We start from the raw sequence: 19,859 nt of genomic DNA, 5'->3' as shown, positions 1-19,859 counted from the left end.
TGTTGATTGGTTAGTCTGTTAGAATTGGACCTTGGGCCAGATTGGAGGACGGGATTTTACTTGTAATTGTGAAATTTGTGCATTTGGAAATGAATGACTATTTTATGTAAATGAATTATTTAATTGTATTTTCCAGTTAATTGTTGAAATGTATAATTACCGTTTTATTAAAATTGTGTTGTGATGTCATGTGGTCTGTTTGTAATCATGACTAAACATGTGGGTGCGTTTATATCACGACCCCAAGCCGAGATGGGGTATTATTTTGGTGGAGCTCCTCTAGTCACTCGAGAGTGTAACAGACTGACGTGACGTCCCCTGAGTTGTCGCATGGCGACGATGAGAACAGACGAGACGATAACGCTCTCGTACCAATTCCGTGACCTTTTGGCTGGCGAGATTAGATGATGGTTGGCCATGTACGTGCTGGGTGCGGAACTGGGCATCGCGCGTTACGAAGTCTCATGCACGAACGTTACCCGTGATATGACGATGAGAACCAGGTCATGCAGACGGTCCATAGGGGAGACCATGGTGCATGCTTATTAATTAATGGTTATGACTGGATCAAAAATAGGATTTTTGGCGTGAGTTGTAAAAAGGGTATTTTGGGAAAAAGAAAATGAGATGTTGTTTTTCTGCATATTTGTCCGTATGGGGACGTGTGATTGTGCTATAAATCTCTTGGATGTTGTTTGGGTTAATTACTTGTTGAGAGTCATAATCTCATTGTGGTGTTTTGCCCTACGGTTCTATCTTATGGTGCCGTAGAGTCTAATGCAGAGTCCGAGTATGAACCTGAGGGATCAGGTCGGCCGGATGTTTGAGTTGCTGAAAAACTGTTCAGCATTATGAGATTTATTTCTCTTATGTTATTTCTTATTTTTAATTTATCTGTCGAATGATTGTTTAATCTTTGTAAAGTTACTTTACTGTTTTTGAACAATTCTGGTACTTAATAAAGAAAGACCATTTTATTTCTCCGCTGCGAATATTATTTTGTACACTTATAACATGATGTACACACTCTGAGCAATGGTCGTTGGGGTACGTGATCCGTGTGGTCATCATCCCGATGTCACAAACTCCACAAAAATAACACGTGGGGGTCGAGGGCGCCACAATGGGTCTCTACGCAAACACATGGTCGTGGTTCTCTGCGCAAAATCATGGCCAGTCTTCATCGTGGTCTGCTCAAATCCTTTATTTATTTGTTTAAGATATATTTATTTCATTCGATCTGTGTATTTAGTGTTTAATCTGTAAATTTGGTGGGTGAATTTGTTAATTTGGTGGATAGACATGTGGATTTGAGTTGTTTGGTGGATTCTAGACTAGCTACAAGGTCATCCATCTATCCAACAGCAACAGAGGTACCCACATAAGCGGGACGAGGCTAGGAAGTGAGACTGAAAAATGTCCCACTACCCAGATGGGGACGAAGAGAGTTGGATAGTTGTTCGCTTATATAGGGAGGGCAGTAGCCCTAAATGCCACAATCACCATCAAACTGTAAGATCCATATCACGACTGCACCACATATACTATAGACTTCGAGATAATAATGGTGCATTTAAACTTGAAGATTGGAGATCCAAGACATATTTGATTTACACATAGAATTATTATTTTTCCTAAGGGAATAAGACATTTCTATTCCCATTCCTTTAGCATAGGAATATTTATTTCTATTCTTTTTTGTTTGGTGACAAAAGATGACTATTCTAAATAAAATAAAATAAAATAAAATTTTTAAAATGTCCAAGCATCACAACTGTTTACAAAAATGCCACTATTCTAACACTTAATTTTAAATGTTGACAAAAATGATGGCTAACCACCCACTTTTTGGTAGCCGAACCACCTATCAAAGCCTGAGGGTGGCCAACCTCCTCCAAAAAGGCTCTTCCTAAGGGGTTTGGCCACCTCATTGGTTTTGGTGCCCGGCCGACCAACATAATGATAAAAACATTATTAAAGAAAGGATTTTGCTATACATCAATTAATATTCACCCTCACACCCCACAACTAACAGTTTTAGACCCATTACCTTCAACCTTTTTCTCTCTCTCTCATCAAGCTCTATCTCTCTCTTCGACTTCTCTCTCCTCAGTCTCTCTCTCCTCAAGCTCTCTCTCATTGTGCTTCCTTCGAGCGGGATCGAGATGTAGGGGCTGAGGTAAGAACCGATTCATTTGTTAATGAACCTAGTTTGCCATATAGGGTGTGGAGTGTGGTGTAGTTAATAGTGATTAATGAGAATATTTATTCTTAAAGACATAAATTATAAGAATTTTACACATTTCTCCTTAGAATAGTCATTCATTCAACAAATGAATGACTTTTCCTCATATTGAAGAATGGCTAGTCTCATGGAATAGTGATTCCTTATCTAATAGAGACAACGAGACAAAACAAAAAAAAAAGGAGTTATTTCTCGAACTTAATATGTATTTAAAGTTTTTGATCAAATTCTATAGATCTATTTTATTTATTTTTTATCTCTCTTCCACTTTTTAAGTTTTAGTGGAGGTTTAGGATCTTGGATAGTGAATTAAGATGAGATGAGATGAAAGTTGAATAAAATATTATTAGAATATTATTTTTTAATATTATTATTATTTTAAAATTTAAAAAAATTAAATTGTTCATTGTATTTGTTATAATAATTTAAAAAAATTATAATAATAAGACGAGATAAAATGAAATATTTTTTATATTAAAATCTAGCCGGGATTCAATTTTCATTTAAAAAAATGTTGTTTCTTTTTAGCTTACATTTTACCATTTTCAATTAGAGAGAGTTTTAAATGGACCAAAGTCCACTTGGCCCAACCCCACGAGTATCGGTACTTACTTCTGGAAAGAAGCACAGCAAATGTCATGTTTTTCATTCAGAGTTCACGCTCAACGGGAAGCATCAGATACTCTTTTAAGCATATCCATGACTTCTACTATGCATATTCGGACGAAAAGAACGAGTTAAAACGCTGGAGAACTGATTTTTCGAGCAGGCACAGTCTCTCTGAAGTCTGAACCTTTATCAAAGTTGAAAGATTGGGTTTTTATTTTCTTTTTGTCAAACTTAAAAGTTCACATGTTTTTCATTTTGTTGGGAGGGCAGGGGAGAAGTATCTCACACGTTATTACACTTTTATTTAGCACTTGGTTTATCGGCTGCTGCTGGCTAAAGTTATTCCTTTCTTGTTTTTTCGGTAATCATTTGTCAAATCTGTTCTGTTTCTTTCATTTATATCACTTCGATGACGGGTAGGGTGGTATAGAAACTGACGCGTCTACGCGGAACGGCCGTCCAAGTTTGGAATCGGTCGAAATTGGCAGAGAATAGGTTGACTGGCGGTATAAATTTAATAAGATCGACGTCGACCAATTCGCTCAGTCTAAACCAAGTTCAAACAACCAAATCAACTTATATACATATATATATATATAATAACGTTTTTTAATATCTACAATTTAAAATATATATATATATATATATATATATATATAAAACCACACCGTTTCAACTTGAGTGCTCCCTCTCTCACTCTCTGATTCTCTAATCTCCCTCTCAGTTCTCTCACTCCAATGTCATCGCTCTCTCCAGCACTATTGTTACCCTGTTGTCATCCATCTCTTCCTCCGATCCATTTGATTTGTTTCAGGCTCTCTATCTCTCATATTCTTGCATCTCCCTATCTCTCTCTCTCTCATGGAGTGTTGCTCTCTCCAGCCTTGTTGATGGGGTTTTTTTAATTTTCTTAATTTTTGTAATAATTTTGTTATGAAATTTGTTAATTGAGTTATGAAAGGTAAATCGACAGAAACACCGATGAACAAAATGTAACCAGCCGAAATTATGTCAGCCGGTTTTGTCCCCTTTAATCGATAGGTTTCGGTCAATACCATCCTATGAAAAATATGTTAGTTCAGTTTCGATTTTAGACCGAAACTGCACCGATAGTATCGGTTTTCACCCCTAATAATAAGTATTACAGACACAAACAAATAGATTTTATAAAAATAAATATATAAACAAACTGACGTGGTTCTATATAATCTGTTATATTTATTTTATAATAAAAATAATTTTATAATCTGACGTATTATATCAAATCACGTAAATTTGTGAATTTTCTTTTATATAATTGCTAAATATTTCTCTACTTCGATTATACATTCCTTGATTCTTCGGCCATGAGCATAACATCAACCATTACGTAGGAATAGGGATCCTAATTCCAAAATCCCTTCACCCTCTGCCTCTTAAGATGAAATTGACCCGAAGTGTGAACGATTATCCTTTTTCCATAAAAAAATCCATTTTCTTACAATATTAATGAGACAAAAAAATCAATTTTGCTAACAAAATGAGAAATTTGTGGGTATATCTAATTGCAAACAAAGTCCACTGATGGGGGCTTTTCGACCATAACAGTTCAAGAAGGAAAGCAAGGGCAGCTTGGAAATTCGTTTATATTCAAAATACACTTCAATTCATCTCATCTCATTATTATAATTTTTTTAAATTTCTATACAAAATATAATAAATAATTTAACTTTTTCAAATCCTAAAATAACTTTCATAAATTCACATATAAAATATAATAAATAATTCAATTTTTATTTTACTATTTATAAATCATCTCAATTCATATTAACTCATATCAAAATTCAAAACACTCAGATGAGCAGTGTCAAGGTCAACTAAGAAGATTCTTATTAATCCATGGCAAACCTTTTCCCCATTGGTGGACCCCAGTAAACAATCCACTTGAATGGTTCTTTCTAGCTCCACTTGTCCACCTTTGCTTCTGAAATCATTCATGAATCAACTAATTTTCTTTAATTGACAACATTCGAGCTACAGGTGTGGACCAACTGAAAATTGGTGCATGTACATTTCCTCGATGCTTCTCGTACATTCCTGTGATATTTCTAGAGGACCCGAGCTACAGATCAACCTGCTCAGAAAGTTCAAGTCATTGGGTCAGTGCGACTAGTCTTTATTCTGGAAGTATAGATCCTGATCTCCAATTTTACTTCCGTTTTTAAATATCCCATTCTTTTAACAAATATCGTGATTAGAATTAAATATCATAACACCAACATGGGATGTATATCTCTCTTCAAATTAAGGCCATACAATTATTTAAAAAAAAAAAAAAAAAGAATAAGGTTGCTTGTATGTCCGTCACTCCCATTTATTAAATCAAAAGAAAATTTTTATTCATCATCTTTATACAACATATATCGTATTTTTTATTTTATTTTATTTTTATTTTTTTTCTTATCAAATGTGTGGTATATGAATAATTAATAGAAGAATTTAATAAGTTTAATTTAAGAAAAATAAAACCAAACAAATTTTAAAAAAATATAATATATAGTATGTAAGGAGGATAAATTGCAAAGCTCTAAACCAAATGCCCCGGGCATCCACCCTGGAAAAAACCAGAATCCAGATTGTCCGCCACGCCAAGAAAACCAATTAATTTTCCCAAAAAAACACTGAAGTTGGGTGTGAACGTCGGCCCCAAAAAAAACATGAAAGTTCAAGATCTTTCTTCACAACACAATGTGCACATAGCGCTGCCGGTGGCTACATGTGCACTTGTTTTTAGTTTTTTGAAAAGGAAAGTGTGGTCATCTATATTGACTTTAAGACGCGGTTCGCAGGATTCACGTAGAACCGACCCAGTCACTTCCCCCCCAACCCACCCTTCTGTCTTTGACCCACTCCAGTCCTCCTTGGCCACCAAGAATCACACTCTTGCGCTAGACGTGCTCCACTCTCTCTCTCTCTCTCTCTCTCAATAAATTAAATAAATTAAATGTATTTTTTATTGTTTTATTTTAAGTTAACGCAGCCATCATAACTTTCCCACCACTTGTCACGCAAGTTCCTTCTCCTTCTCTCGTTCCTTATATAATAAAACGCATCACACCCTCCTCACTCTCACTCATATTAATCCATCCTTCAAAAATCAAAGGCTCTCTCTTTTCCCCTCTCTCTCTCTGAATAGTGTTTTTAGCCATTAGTTAGAAGAGTTTCAGTTCCTTGGTTCAGAGTTTTCACTTCATTTGGTCTCAGTTGAATCAGAAGCAAACGGCAAAAAAAGATGGCGTTGGAAGCTCTCAATTCTCCAAACACAGCCACCCCTTCGTTCCACTTCGAGGACGCCAAGCTCCATAATTTCCTTGAGCCATGGACAAAGCGCAAGCGTTCGAGGCGTGGACGGTTTGATAACCCACCCACAGAGGAAGAGTACCTCGCTCTTTGCCTTATCATGCTCGCTCGTGGGGGCGGCGGCGCAGCTACCACCACCTCGCAACATTACCTATCTCCTAGTCCTCCCGTGGCGCCCGAGGTGGCGACTACATCTGCCCCGAAGCTTGTTTATAAGTGCTCTGTTTGCAGCAAGGCATTCTCCTCTTACCAGGCACTTGGTGGACACAAGGCCAGCCACCGGAAACTCGCCGCTGCCGGTGGAGGCGAAGACTCTTCCACCTCCTCTGCCACCGCCACCGCTGCCGGGGCCAGCACCGTCACAGCCTCCAACAACGTCAGTGGTAAGGCTCACGAGTGCTCCATCTGCCACAAGTCCTTCCCCACGGGCCAGGCCTTGGGTGGACACAAGCGTTGTCACTACGAAGGAGGCAGCGGCGGCGTCGCAAGCAGTGTCGTAACCACTTCGGAAGGTGTGGGGTCCACTCACAGCCGCAGCCACAGCCACAGCCACGACAACCAACACCACCGCAACTTCGACCTCAACCTCCCCGCTTTACCGGAGTTCTCGCTTAATTTCTTCATCCCAGGGGAAGACGAGGTGGAAAGCCCTCTGCCAGCGAAGAAGCCGCGCGTGTTGATGCCACCAAAACTCGAAGTTTCTCATTAGTTAAATTATTACTTTACGTCCTGTAAAAGTAGGATTTCAGGGAATTTTGAATCGGATTTATTATTAGTTTTTTCGTTATTTGTTTCTTAGTTTTGGGTGTATATATCCCTCTCTCTGTACATGGAACTTCAACTCTTTTCTTATTTGCTCATCTCAGTTTATGATAAGTGACAATTCAATTAATTAATAAAATTCCGTTCATAATTTTTCCCATATCTCGATTTGTTGAACTCTCAAAATCTCCTCACCTGTTCTGCACACAGAATTGCCATGCCCACACCATCATCATGAGTTGGCGTAACAGCCTCGTGAGCGGCACGGCAGGGACTGATGCCAAAGTCTGAATTTGTTCGAGTCATGCCTCTTGCGCATGTAAAGATTGTGCCTGAGTGGGGTGGGTATATGACGGTTTTAACCTGTTAGAGTACAATACCCAGTGTCCACCTCCACTTCCGTGAGGTGCATGCGCAAGTGCCGATCGACTAACGTGTTGCCCGATATTATGATATTATTTTTAAAAATCTTGGTAATGTGGTGGGTTATGCTGATGAGGACGAGAGGTGGCCTTCCTTGAGCTGGAGTTTGTGCTTGTCTGCGTGTGGATAAGAAGATGACTTTGGCCTTTGGGCGTCGGCACGCTGTTCTCATCTGGAACCGATTAGGATGACAGACAGGTGGCCTTCTGCAGTCGGCGTCTCTGTATTTTTTACAAATGTTTTGTTAAAAGGTCTCCTTTTTCAGGATGCGATTCTTGTTTTTCATTTCGTAGTGTCAAACTTCTTGGTAGCCACGACACCACTGTTTGCATATTCAAAAGAATTTGGCACGTATTCCATGCGTGAAATTGAATTCCTTTGCTGTGTTTACTTGCCCATAGCTACTAATGTGCAAAGATCAAAGCAATATATATTTTAAGCTAGCAAAGGTAAGGCAGCCTGATCGCCAAACTTTGCGACATTTCTTCCTACGTACACAAATGCGACATTAAGGTTAAGTTTGTACAGTGAATTAAAAATTAAAAATTAAAAATCAAATAAAATATTATTAAAATATTATTTTTTAATATTATTATTTTAAAATTTAAAAAAATTTGAATTGTTTACCGTATTTTATATCGAAATTTATAAAAATTATAATTATGAGATGAGATGGGTTGCCTCATTCCAATAGGAGATGATCTATCTGGCGCATGACTCACTAAGATATGGTCGAAGGCAAACTAGTTTTCCTATGGGCGGATCAGTAGGCATGCATGCATCTCGGTCGCTGAGATTTAAAATTTTCAGCAGTAAGATTTCGTATGAAATGCAGAGGAGAGTAGGCAATTGAACACATCAGTTTGGATATCAAAATCATATCAACTCATCTTATCATTATAATTTTTATAAATTTTTACATAAAATATAATAAATAATTTAATTTTTTTAAATTTTAAAATAATAATAATATTAAAAAATATATATTCTAACAATATTTTATTCAACTTTCATCTAAAATTTCCCAACTTGCATACTACATGTATATACTGTTTAGTCGACGTTTGCTCAATTCCTTCAGTATCTATGGAGCACGTGAAATTTAACGAATGGGTCCTTTTTTGGGTCGATATAAAAGCAAATCAATTACCACATTGTTCAATGGAATCAACTTGAGCTCTCTTCATCAAAATGCAAACAAAAAACGATCACATGGGGAATTCAATACCTTGTCTTTTCCTTTGATGTGGTTTCCGGCCAATTCAGGCCCTTTGTCAATCCTTTTATCACATTATTATTATTATTATATATATATATATATATATAGACACACATACTTGTAAGATAAGTGCTACAACTATAAAAAAAATTATAAAAAAAAATTATAAAATTAAACTTACAAATTGATATAGTTAATTTTATATAATGTATTAGATTTACTTTATAATATAAGTAACTTTACAATCTAATTCATTACGTCAAATCATGTCAATTTATGAGTTTATTTTTATAGAATTTCTTTATAGCTAAAACATTTTTCTACATAAAATATTGACTTAATTCACCATGAAATTTTCCTAGGATAATTTCAAAAACCACTTAATTATTTTGTGTGTATTGTCAAATTGTAAGGGTGAGAGAGAGAGAGAGAGAGAGAGAGAGAGAGAGAGAGAGAGAGAGATTTGAGAAGGTCGCCTTTGCGTGTGGGAGAGAATTAGTTTGATCATATACAGATATACTCTAATTTGGCATTCACACACAACTAATACTAGCTAGTCAATAGGAATTAAACAGCATTGATAACTTCAGAGGAAAAAAAAATGAAAGTCAACGACTAGTTTTAAGCTGTACACTGAAAATTAATTAGGCCCTGGCCGAACGGGGTACTAATTAAATATAGTGGGGACTCTATATATCACTTAAGCTCGTGTTTCACGAACCCTTAATAATTAAGCTAATTTTACTACTCATGAAAATTAGTTTATTATTTTTCTAATTTAAAAATATATATATATATTTCCATTGGTATAAAACCTAATCATGTCTATCATGATCATGAACTAACTCAACCGACCCCATGATCTTTGATGTCTTATCTTCTTGTAGCTGCTGTCATTTTTTACCCTTCCTGATTGGCCGTGGCTTTGATATATATATAATAGAAGACTCTAATTGAATATTTGATAAAATAGAAATACTATGTATCAGTCACTATTAATTCTCAAATTCCATACCTATAATTTTTTTACAGGGTGTGAGATGATAATAGTAGGTGATTTTTCATGACAAAAATGTTAGAAACCAATTGCTTCGTATATATCCTTGTTATAATTTATTAGTCGGTCGCCGAACTGACTTAATCAAGTTAGAAGATAATGATCATATGGGTTGGCAATGGGATGTCCTACATATCTTTATATATATAATATGCATATATGTATACATGTATATATGTATAGGGCTGCTCTGGATAGACACTGAAAGAGTAACCACCTAATTAATGAAGACAGTTCCCATTAATTAACAGCTAGCGTATTTTAATTGATTTATCAGTATTTTAGACACTGAAAGATCAACACCCACTCAATCAAGATAATTCTTATATATATATTTAAGAGCTCATTTAGTTGATCATTATTCAACTTATAATTATCAGCTTGTAATTATGTCTATCAGCTTAATTATTCAACTTAATGTGATCTTCCTAATCATGTTGAAGTGTCTGCATGCCTGATCAGTTATCGCTAGAAGAAAATATATATCAACAGTTTAACGTAATAGTTAGCGTTATTTCATAATAAAATATTACATATATATAATTTGTAACTAATTTCAATATCTTTCTCTCTCCCAAAGCAGAAACCTCCCTGGCTGGCCTGCGTGTTAAACTGATCGACCACAAAATATATATGTTTTTTTCTTTGGATGTTTTGTTTTTGCAGGAATTAATGTACGTTAGCGTTCACGGTACTACTGTACAGATGCGGTTAAACTCTCGCTGGAAATCCAAATCAATCTAGCAACCTTTTCTACGAAAAAAATGCATGGAAGTTTAGCTGCAAGTAGCAACGCATTTCTTAATCAAAACGGTACTTGATTATACATATATATAATATATGTTGATATTTATCATGCACGTTAATTTGAACATGAGACAGTACCTTCGTACAAGTCTGAAGTCTAGAATTTCATTGAAACTTCCGAGTGTTCCCGAGGCAATGTTTGAGAAAGTATAAACGGACCAATCCGTAGAATTGGATTCTTCCAAGAAGCTTCGATATTAATCATGTGTACAACATGCACTTCAACTAGTTCTTTGTACCATTTGATGTTACTGTCAGACACGAAAATGTACTTTAGGGAAACGACGTACACGTTCGTTCTCATTTTGGTAATACATGCGTAGACAGAGAGCGCAAAAAAAATAAAAAAAACAAAAAAATGAAAGGGTACATTTTCGTCGTCCAGCTGATTGCACCTTTCGCACTATTAATTTTTTAATTTACACGTTATTCACGCTACTTTTTTCAAGTATAGTTCGTGCAAAATGTTAAAAACATTTGCAGAGTAAAAAATATTAAATATTTTATTTTTAAGTCGTCAAAAGTCAAAATATTATAAGAAAACTATTTATTTATTATCTGTTATATTTTGCTAAAGTGATTTTATTCTTATCGCAAATAATATTAATTTTCATCGCAAATAACTATATTGTACTCACAAATATTCATTTTTCTTGTAATAAAATTAGTTAGACAATTTTACTAGCTACCAATATCTTAAGAATAATACTATAGGACTATTTGAAACTTACCGCTCATATGACCGTCTTTATGTGACACCACCACATGTTTACTATCGCTCATAGAGGGAATCTAAGATTTAAGTATTCTTCTTTTTATGTTTTCGGGCATTCTTTTATTTTAAATATATATATATATATATTATAATAAATCATGTGAAACCATGTAGTGATACAACGTGAAGACATCATGATAGCATACAAGGCATTGCATTCTATGAAAACAAGACAAAAAGGTAGAAGAGGGAGTGTGACACTTAAAATATTGGATATGTCAAATGCCTATGATAGGGTTGAGTGGCCATATCTGAGGGCAGTAATGTATAAGTTGGGCTTTACATCCAGTTGGATTGAGAAGATCATGGTCTGTGTGTCAATTGTGCAATATTCAATTTTATTGAATGGTCAAACAAGTAGAGTAATACATCCTTCAAGGGGCTTAAGGCAAGGGAACCCACAATCCCCTTATTTATGTTGTGTGTTGAAGGATTATTGTCAATGCTACATGTTGCCGAGGCTAGAGGGATTTTAAAGGGTGTGCAAGTTAGTAGAGGGGGTAAAAGCATCAATCATTTGTTATTTGCAAATAACTACAAGATTTTTTGTAAGGCTGAATGCAACAATGGAAAGCTTTGGAAGCAATTCTAACTGCTTATGAAGAGGTAACTACTTATGAAGAGGCCTCAGGTCAGAAATTAAACATACAGAAAACATCTTTGTTTTTCAGTTCTAATACAAGGAGGGAGATTAGAGAGGAGTTGTCTCAAGTTATTAGGGCTAGAGTCTGTGGGCATGCCGAAACATATTTGGGTTTACCTTCAATGGTGGGTAGAGCCAAATATAAAGTTTTCAGTCACATCAAAGAAAGGGTGGGAAGGAGAATCAACAATTGGCACAATAAGTTTCTTTTATAGGCAAGTAAGGAAGTTCTTATTAAGTCTGTCATTCAAGCAATTTTGACCTATGCTATGAAAGTGTTCAGGCTTCCTAGACAATTATGCAGTGATATCTCTAAAATGATGCAAGGTTTTGGTGGGGGCACCTTAATAATAACAATAAAGTGCAATGGAAGCAGTGAGATGGGATGAGGTTATCTAAGGGGAAAGGTGGGATGGGTTTCAGAGATATGGAGATGTTTAATCAGGCTTTATTGGCAAAACAATATTAGAGATTGCTTGTTAACCCTAATTCCTTTGTTTCTAAGATAATGCAGGAAAAGTATTTTAAGAAGGGTGATATTTTTAGTGCAAAAGTTGGGTGTTCTGCTTATTTATTTGGAGAAGTATTTAAGGGGCAAGTGACTTAGTTAAAGCTGGTTTGAGGTGGAGGGTGGGAAATTGGGAGAGGATTAGAAATGGGGGGATAGTTGGCTTCCTACTCCATATACTCACAAGGTTCAATCTCCAGTTACTCTTTTGCAGAGAGGGTCTTTTGTGAAAGAGCTGCTGGATGGTGAAAGGAATTGGAAGGAAGAGTTAGTTGATGAGGTGTTATGTACTGAGGAAGCAAATTTGATTACGAGTTTGACTATGAGCAAAAGGGGTTTTGTTGATAAATTGACTTGGGGACAAACCAAGACTGACATGTTTTCAGTTAAATCAGCCTATTTTCTGCAATGTCAGTTAAAAAGGATCAATATGGGTGAGTCTTCGAAACAACAGGTAACTACAGATATATGGAAGAGACTTTGGGATTTACAAGTGCCTAATGGTGTCAAAGTCTTTGTGTGGAAGGCAGTTAATGAAGCATTACCTACAAGAGGGAATATGTTGAAGAGAAAAATATTAGGTGATGGTTTTTGTCCTATTTGTAGCCAGTAGGTAGCAGTCATGCTTTGTGGAGTTGTGTAGTAGCTCAGGATGTATGGTCTGACTCAAATAGTCCATTACAAAAAGCAACATTGAGTGAGATAAGTTTTGTTCATATTTGGGAGGGACTGGTATCGAGACATAATAAGACAGAGATTGAGCTGATTGTGTGTGGGCTGAGGAGAATCTGTTTGCGAAGGAATATGGTGGTTTTTTAAGGTAAGTTAGATGGCCCTAAGAAGGTGTGGCAGATTGCAAGATTGGAAGTGGAGGATTTTCACCATGCTCATCAGTGTGGAAAGACTCAAATAGTTGGAGGGGTTGCTAGAGATACACCTGTGAAATGGAACAAACCTGCATTTAACTAGTTCAAGCTTAATTAGGATGCAGCTTTTGATAAGAAGAATAAGAGGATGAGAGGTGGAATAGTGGTTAGAAGCTGGGAAGGTGATTTGGTAGTAGCGGCAAGGTGGTCCAAGAGGTTTATTACTAATCATTTACAAGCTGAGGCTGCTGCTTTAGAGAGAGCTACATATATGACTATAAAACTGGATTGCACCAAACAATTTTTTAAGGGGATGCTCTTGTGTTGATCAATGATGTAAAGAGTAAAATTGAGAACTGATCTTGGTATGGACAGATTGTTGAAGATTTGAAGCTATTCTTCAGTCATAACAACAATCGACAATTGAAGTTTATACCAAGAAAATGGAACAATGCTGCACACATCTTTGCTAAGCTGGCTTTAGGCTTTGAGGAGGAAGTGATTTAGATTGAGAAGGGTCCAAGAGAGATTTTGCAATGTATTGATTGTGAGAAAATTGTAATGGATGTTTAAGTCAATGGATTAAGATGAAATGATCTCTTAAAAAAAAAAACGTGAAGAGAACTATTTGACCGATAAGCTTAAAGTATTAGAACTGTCTCTTAAAGCCATATATCAGTATTGCTTCTGGTCGCTCTTCCTTATTGAAAGTACCACTTGAAACAGTAACTTTTGGGATGCATGGCATGATAAATGACGAGAATTAGCAGCTGCTTTTTAACGTAGTTTTCTGTGGAAATTGGACCACTGGAATTGGTTTTTGCCCATGTCAGATGGGATGATGAGTCAGACAACATGTGGACTCTGTAATCACCACCTAATGTGCTACTCCGCATGATTTGAACGTCTATTTGCATATGAGTAATGTTACATGCAGTCGTAGATCGGTGTGCAAACGCCGTGAAGTCGCTTTAAAAAAAAGTTAGGTTTACTATTAAAAAATTATTATTTTTGTATGTAGATCCCGTATTTATTCACTTTTTTCAAAATAATTATAAGACGTTTGCGTACTCACGATTGTAACTATCATTTCTTTTTGCCATATATAGATTCCATTCATCGTTACATACGGAGCGGAGAAAATGCTTTATAATTTAATACCATAATAATCTATAGTTTTCCTTTGATTTGAGTAGAATGAAAATATCATTAAACTATATATTTATAAAACTTTACCCGACCTTGAAATGGTTAGATTCGGTGCCACCTCGATCGGGCTCATGTATAGGATTTAAAGAAAAAACAAATTTAGTTTAATTATATAAAATTTATATAATTTTATATTAGTGGGCTTATTGTAAGCTCCAATAGAGAGCTGACACATCAGCTCTTGATCAGTGTAAAACGCACGTTTATTCCATATCCTGATTTTAGATTTTCGCTTTCATTAGTTTCATATTATTATATCTTCGCTTGTAATAGAGAAAAGAGAAAAACTACCCTTTACAATAAGAATCCTCGGTATAACAAAATCATAAGACCAAGGATTTCGTAAAATTCTTGTAATTTACATGTGTTGTGTATTCATTCGCTATGATGCATGTGGCGTAAAGCTGTCACGTGGCAAGCTGATCAACATGTAGTGATCGATAATCACGATGCATGTACGTGCTAAAACTCACAAAGTCAGATTGACAAAATTGAAAATTCTACTTTTCCTTTTCTCAAAATATGTAAAATTTAGGGACCATTTTAATATTAATTAGCCTATTAATTTTATATATAGGATATGTCTGGTAAATAACAAAAAGATGTATGACTATCCAAACAATCAAATTTCAACAGACAATCCAACAATAATTGTTAACATGCACGTGTGCAAATTACTTTTCGGAATGGTAACACAGAAAATTCTATACGTCACATTTTCATCTTATTTTCATCCCTAAGATATGGTACTAAAGATCATTTAATGGTGTTAAATATATCACATTTTATATAATAAAATAAAAATAAGATAGAAATGTGGTGTATAGCATTATCCCATAATATATATGTTCTAAATGATATCATAAACAGGTTATTTAATTAAAAATATTTATTCTATTTTTAAATCGGTATGTAGAACACACCATTCACAAAAATTAAATAGTAAGATTTGATTTATAAAATTTAAAATTTAAAATTTATTTATTAAATTAAATTATGACATGTAGAGACTTTATTGAGTGTGCTTTACCTACTCACTTGATAATATTATTTTTCATCTTTGATTTTTCATTTAATGGGTCAAACTATGCAGTTACTTAAACGTTTCGTACTTTTTTTTTTTTTGAAACAAAGAACCTCATCTCATTTATAAAGTCAAGAAATTACAATTTCTGTCGTATACAATTTTCTGTATAACTTCCTGTGGACTTTCCTCAATCCAACATAACTCAGTATCTGTAAGTAGAGCCTTCTTTGCTAGACTATGTGCAACACTATTTCCTTCTCTATGTATAAAACTCAAAGACCAATGAATACCTTGTGCAAAAGCTCTCTTGGTGTCCTCGATCAGTTGACCATACTCAGACTCGTCTGCCTCCTTGGCTAGCACTGTCTCTATCATTCCCTTTGCATCTCCCTCCATCATAACAGCCCCAAAACCCAGCTCCTTGCAAAGATCTATAGATCTCTTTAAGGCCTGGCACTCGGCAATAAAAGGGGAAATAACATGATCCTTCCTGGAGCATACCGTGACCATTACCTCTCCATTGCTGTCCCTAATAACAATTCCTATGCCTATCCTCCTATTCTTTAGATCAACCGCAGCATCAAAATTCAACTTGTATAATCCTGGCATAGGTCTCTTCCATTTTCTGTCCATCCTATTCCCTTCCCTGATTTCCTGCCCTGCCTCCCTTCTATTGTTAGCCTCCTGGTGCTCCTCTAAGGACAGCAATGCCAATCTCACCACTTTACCCGGGCTTCCAAAAACCTTTTCAAAGATAAAAGCATTTCTTCTCCCCCAAATACCCCTCATGATGGCAACAACTCTTTCCAAACAATCCTTTGGAGCTTTTTTATCAATTCCATCCACAAACTTGTGAAGTCTTGCACCTGATTCCTCCACTTCCTCACTGGGCTTTCAGCTTCAGCCCACACATCAGCAGCCGCAGGACAGCACCACAGAACATGCTTAACATCTTCCTCTTCTCTTCTACATATCGGGCAAAGAGGATCCTCAATCACTTTTCTTTTGAACAGATTAAAACTTGTAGGTAAGGCATTATTCAAGGCATTCCAGACAAAGTGTTTAAAACTTCCCGGCACCTCCAAAGACCAAACCTTCTTCCACTGCACAGCATCTCTATTCCCTCCAGAAGAAACCCCTTTCCTTTCTAACTTCCATTGGACATCAGCATGGTAAGCACTTCTTACAGTGAATTTACCTGACTTTGAGAAGCCCCAAAACATTCTATCATCTGCCCCAAAACTGCTAATGGGTAAGGCACAAATCATATCAGCTTCTTCCTTTTTAAAAACCCTTGAGATTAAATCCACTTTCCATTCCTTCCTCTCATCATCAATTAAATCTGCCACCCTTGCATCTACTGCTAGACCTTGTATAGGAGATTGAACACAATGAGAAATAGGAGAAGGAAGCCATTTCTGACCCCATATCTGAATTTTTCTTCCATTTCCCACCCTCCACCTCAGGCCCCTTTCAACCACATCCTTTACTTCCCATAAACTACGCCAAATTAAAGAGGGGGATCTCCCTAATTTTGCTGCAGTATAAAATTGCCCCTTCAGATATTTTTCATTAAAGATCTTTGCCACCAGTGAATCTTGCCTCTGGACCAATCTCCATCCTTGTTTTGCCAACATTGCTCTATTAAAGCCCTCCATACTTCTAAAGCCGAGACCACCTCCATCTTTTGAAGTCCCCAACAACTCCCAAGATTTCCAATGAATACCAGCATCTGTCTTATTATTTTTCCACCAAAACCTTGAGATCAAAGCCTCTAAGTCACTACACAACTTTTTTGGCAGCTTAAAAACACTCATAGAGTAAGTAGGGATGGCTTGCAGAACAGCCTTCACCATCACTTCCTTTCCAGCCCTAGACAAGAAATTAGTCTTTCAATTTTGAATTTTCTGCCACACCCTATCTTTGATACTTCGAAAAGTATTGTATTTTGCCCTTCTTACCATTGCTGGCAGCCCCAGATATCTTTCAAAATTATCAAAAAGAACAGCCCCAGCCTCTCTTTGGATCCCCCCTCGAATTGAGAAGCTAGTATTGGAGCTAAACATTAAGGATGTCTTTTGTTTATTCAAAGTCTGCCCAGAAGCTTCTTCATAACATTTCAAAATAGCCTGAATATTTCTCCACTCCTCGGCTTTTGCCCTACTGAAAATGATACAATCATCAGCAAACATGAGGTGATTCACTCTAGTACCACCCCTAGCTACTGCCATTCCACGTATATCACCCCTTACTTCTGCCTTTTTCAGCAATTGGCTTAGGCCCTCTGCACAGATAATGAACAAATAAGGGGACAAAGGGTCCCTTTGCCTCAACCCCCTCGAAGGTTTTATAATATCCCCTGGCTTTCCATTAAGTAGCACTGAATAGGTCACAGAACAAACACACTCCATGATCAGCTTTATAATTCTATCCCCAAACCCCATTTGCACGAGTAAAGCCTGCAAAAAAGTCCATTCCACCCTATCGTAGGCTTTGGCCATATCTAGCTTAATGGCCATGGTACCCTCTTTCCCTTTTTGTTTTGCTTTCATAGAATGTAAAAGCTCATAGGCTATCATGATATTATCAGTTATGAGTCTCCCCGGGATGAAAGCACTCTGGTTTGCTGAAATAATGAATTGCAAAACCCCCTTAATTCTGTTTGCTATCACCTTAGAGACCAGCTTATACAGCACGTTACACAAGCTAATAGGCCTATAATCTTTTGCTGATAAAGGGGATGTAACCTTAGGAATTAAGGCTAGAAAGGTATAGTTAACCTTCTTATCCAAGGGACCTCCATTCAGCACCTCAAGAACAGCTTCCTTAACTTTTGCTCCAATCACACCCCAATGATTCTTATAAAAACCAGCACCAAAACCATCAGGCCCCGGGGATTTTAAAGGAGACATTTCTTTTAAGGCCCTCTCCACTTCCTCCTCAGTAAAATCTCGTTCCATATTCAGTTTCATTTCCTCGGAAACATTGGTTTCTACACAGCTAAGGCAAGCATCAATTTTCTCATTTGTAGGGAAAGTGGAAGAGTAAATACCTTCGTAATATGCTTTGAATTTTTCTGCAATCATCTCCGGTTCTGTCACAACCTCCCCTTGCTCATCTTTTATTTTACTAATGAAATTTCTCTTCCTCCTTTGATTAGCACATGCATGAAAGAATTTTGTGTTCCTATCCCCCTTTTGCAACCAATGCCTTTTAGCCCTTTGCTTCCAAGCTAAATTTTCCTGATCAAGTAATTTCTCCACTTCTTTTCTTCTCCTCTTTATTTCCTCCAGCCTATCTTGCCCACCCCTTCCCGTCTCTTGTAGCACCCTTAGTTGCTCAGTTTGCAAAGTGATCTCTCTACCTCTTTCTTTAACTAAGTTTCTGCTCCAGTTTTTAAGGGAACCTCTACAACCATCTAATAATCTCAACAAACCTGCCATACCCTCCCTTAGATCCTTTTTTCTCCCCCACTCATGTTCAATAACCCTAGTACATCCCACTTCCAGATCCCAAGACAGCTCATATTTAAAACTATGTCCCCTTCTAATTTCCCTTCTATCCCCACTACTAGAGCAGACCAATAAGGGGCAGTGATCAGAGCATACTGTGACCAGCACCTCCACCTTAACTTCAGTATTCAAAGCCAGCCAATGATAGTTTGCTACCCCTCGGTCTAGTCTCTCCATTACAAAAGTATCATCCACATGCCCATTCCACCATGTAAATCGATCACCCTTCCAACCCAAATCGGATAAATTGCCCTTTTCCAAAGCCTTTCTGAATAGATCCATTTGTTCCTCACTTCTTAATCTCCCCCCTTGTTTTTCATCCTGACTCACAATCTCATTAAAATCCCCCACCACACACCAACCAATTCCAGCCTCTAGTTCAAGGGAATTCAATAAATTCCATCCTTCTCTTCTTTTGTGCACTATCGGATCCCCATAAAAACCAGTCAAAACCCATCTCTTCCTACCTCCCCCCTCATCCACCCATGCATTAATGTGTCTGTGAGAAAAATTGATCAATTCGATCATCTCCTCCCTTTTCCAAAAAAGAATTAGTCCCCCACTCAAACCAATGGGCTCCACTACAAAACAGCCCTCAAAACCTAACCTCCTCTGAATACCAATCGCTTTACACTGTTTCAGACGTGACTCCATAATGAAAATCATCTCCGGCCTCTTCTCCTTTACCATCTGGCAAAGGAACTGAACTGTTCGGGGGTTGCCAAGCCCCCGACAGTTCCAACTAAGGGTTTTCATGGCCCCTGGCGGGGCTGCTGAACAGCCTCCGCCAAACTTATTTCCAGGCCACTTCCCAGAACCACCCATTTTCCTTCCCCTTCTTTTTTAATTTTCTTTGAA

General features: G+C 36.9%; 2 protein-coding genes across 2 annotated transcripts; one reads left to right on the top strand and one right to left on the bottom strand.

The window, feature by feature from the left end:
• Positions 1-5,952: 5,952 nt before the first annotated feature.
• On the top strand, positions 5,953-7,117 carry LOC109014213 (zinc finger protein ZAT10-like). The gene has a single exon (XM_018996581.2). It carries the CDS (start codon positions 6,126-6,128, stop codon positions 6,900-6,902), a length of 777 nt encoding a protein of 258 aa, XP_018852126.1. The 5' UTR covers positions 5,953-6,125; the 3' UTR covers positions 6,903-7,117.
• An 8,492-nt stretch (positions 7,118-15,609) lies between these two features.
• On the bottom strand, positions 15,610-16,278 carry LOC109014217. Its single transcript, XM_018996584.1, has one exon. The coding sequence runs from the start codon at positions 16,276-16,278 to the stop codon at positions 15,610-15,612; it is 669 nt and encodes a 222-aa protein (XP_018852129.1).
• Between the last annotated feature and the right edge of the window lie 3,581 nt (positions 16,279-19,859).

This window comes from Juglans regia, chromosome 8 (genome assembly GCF_001411555.2).
Source record: "Juglans regia cultivar Chandler chromosome 8, Walnut 2.0, whole genome shotgun sequence".
Lineage (NCBI taxonomy): Eukaryota > Viridiplantae > Streptophyta > Magnoliopsida > Fagales > Juglandaceae > Juglans > Juglans regia.
Note: the sequence above shows the minus strand (reverse complement) of the source record. Positions and strands in the feature narration are given on the sequence as shown.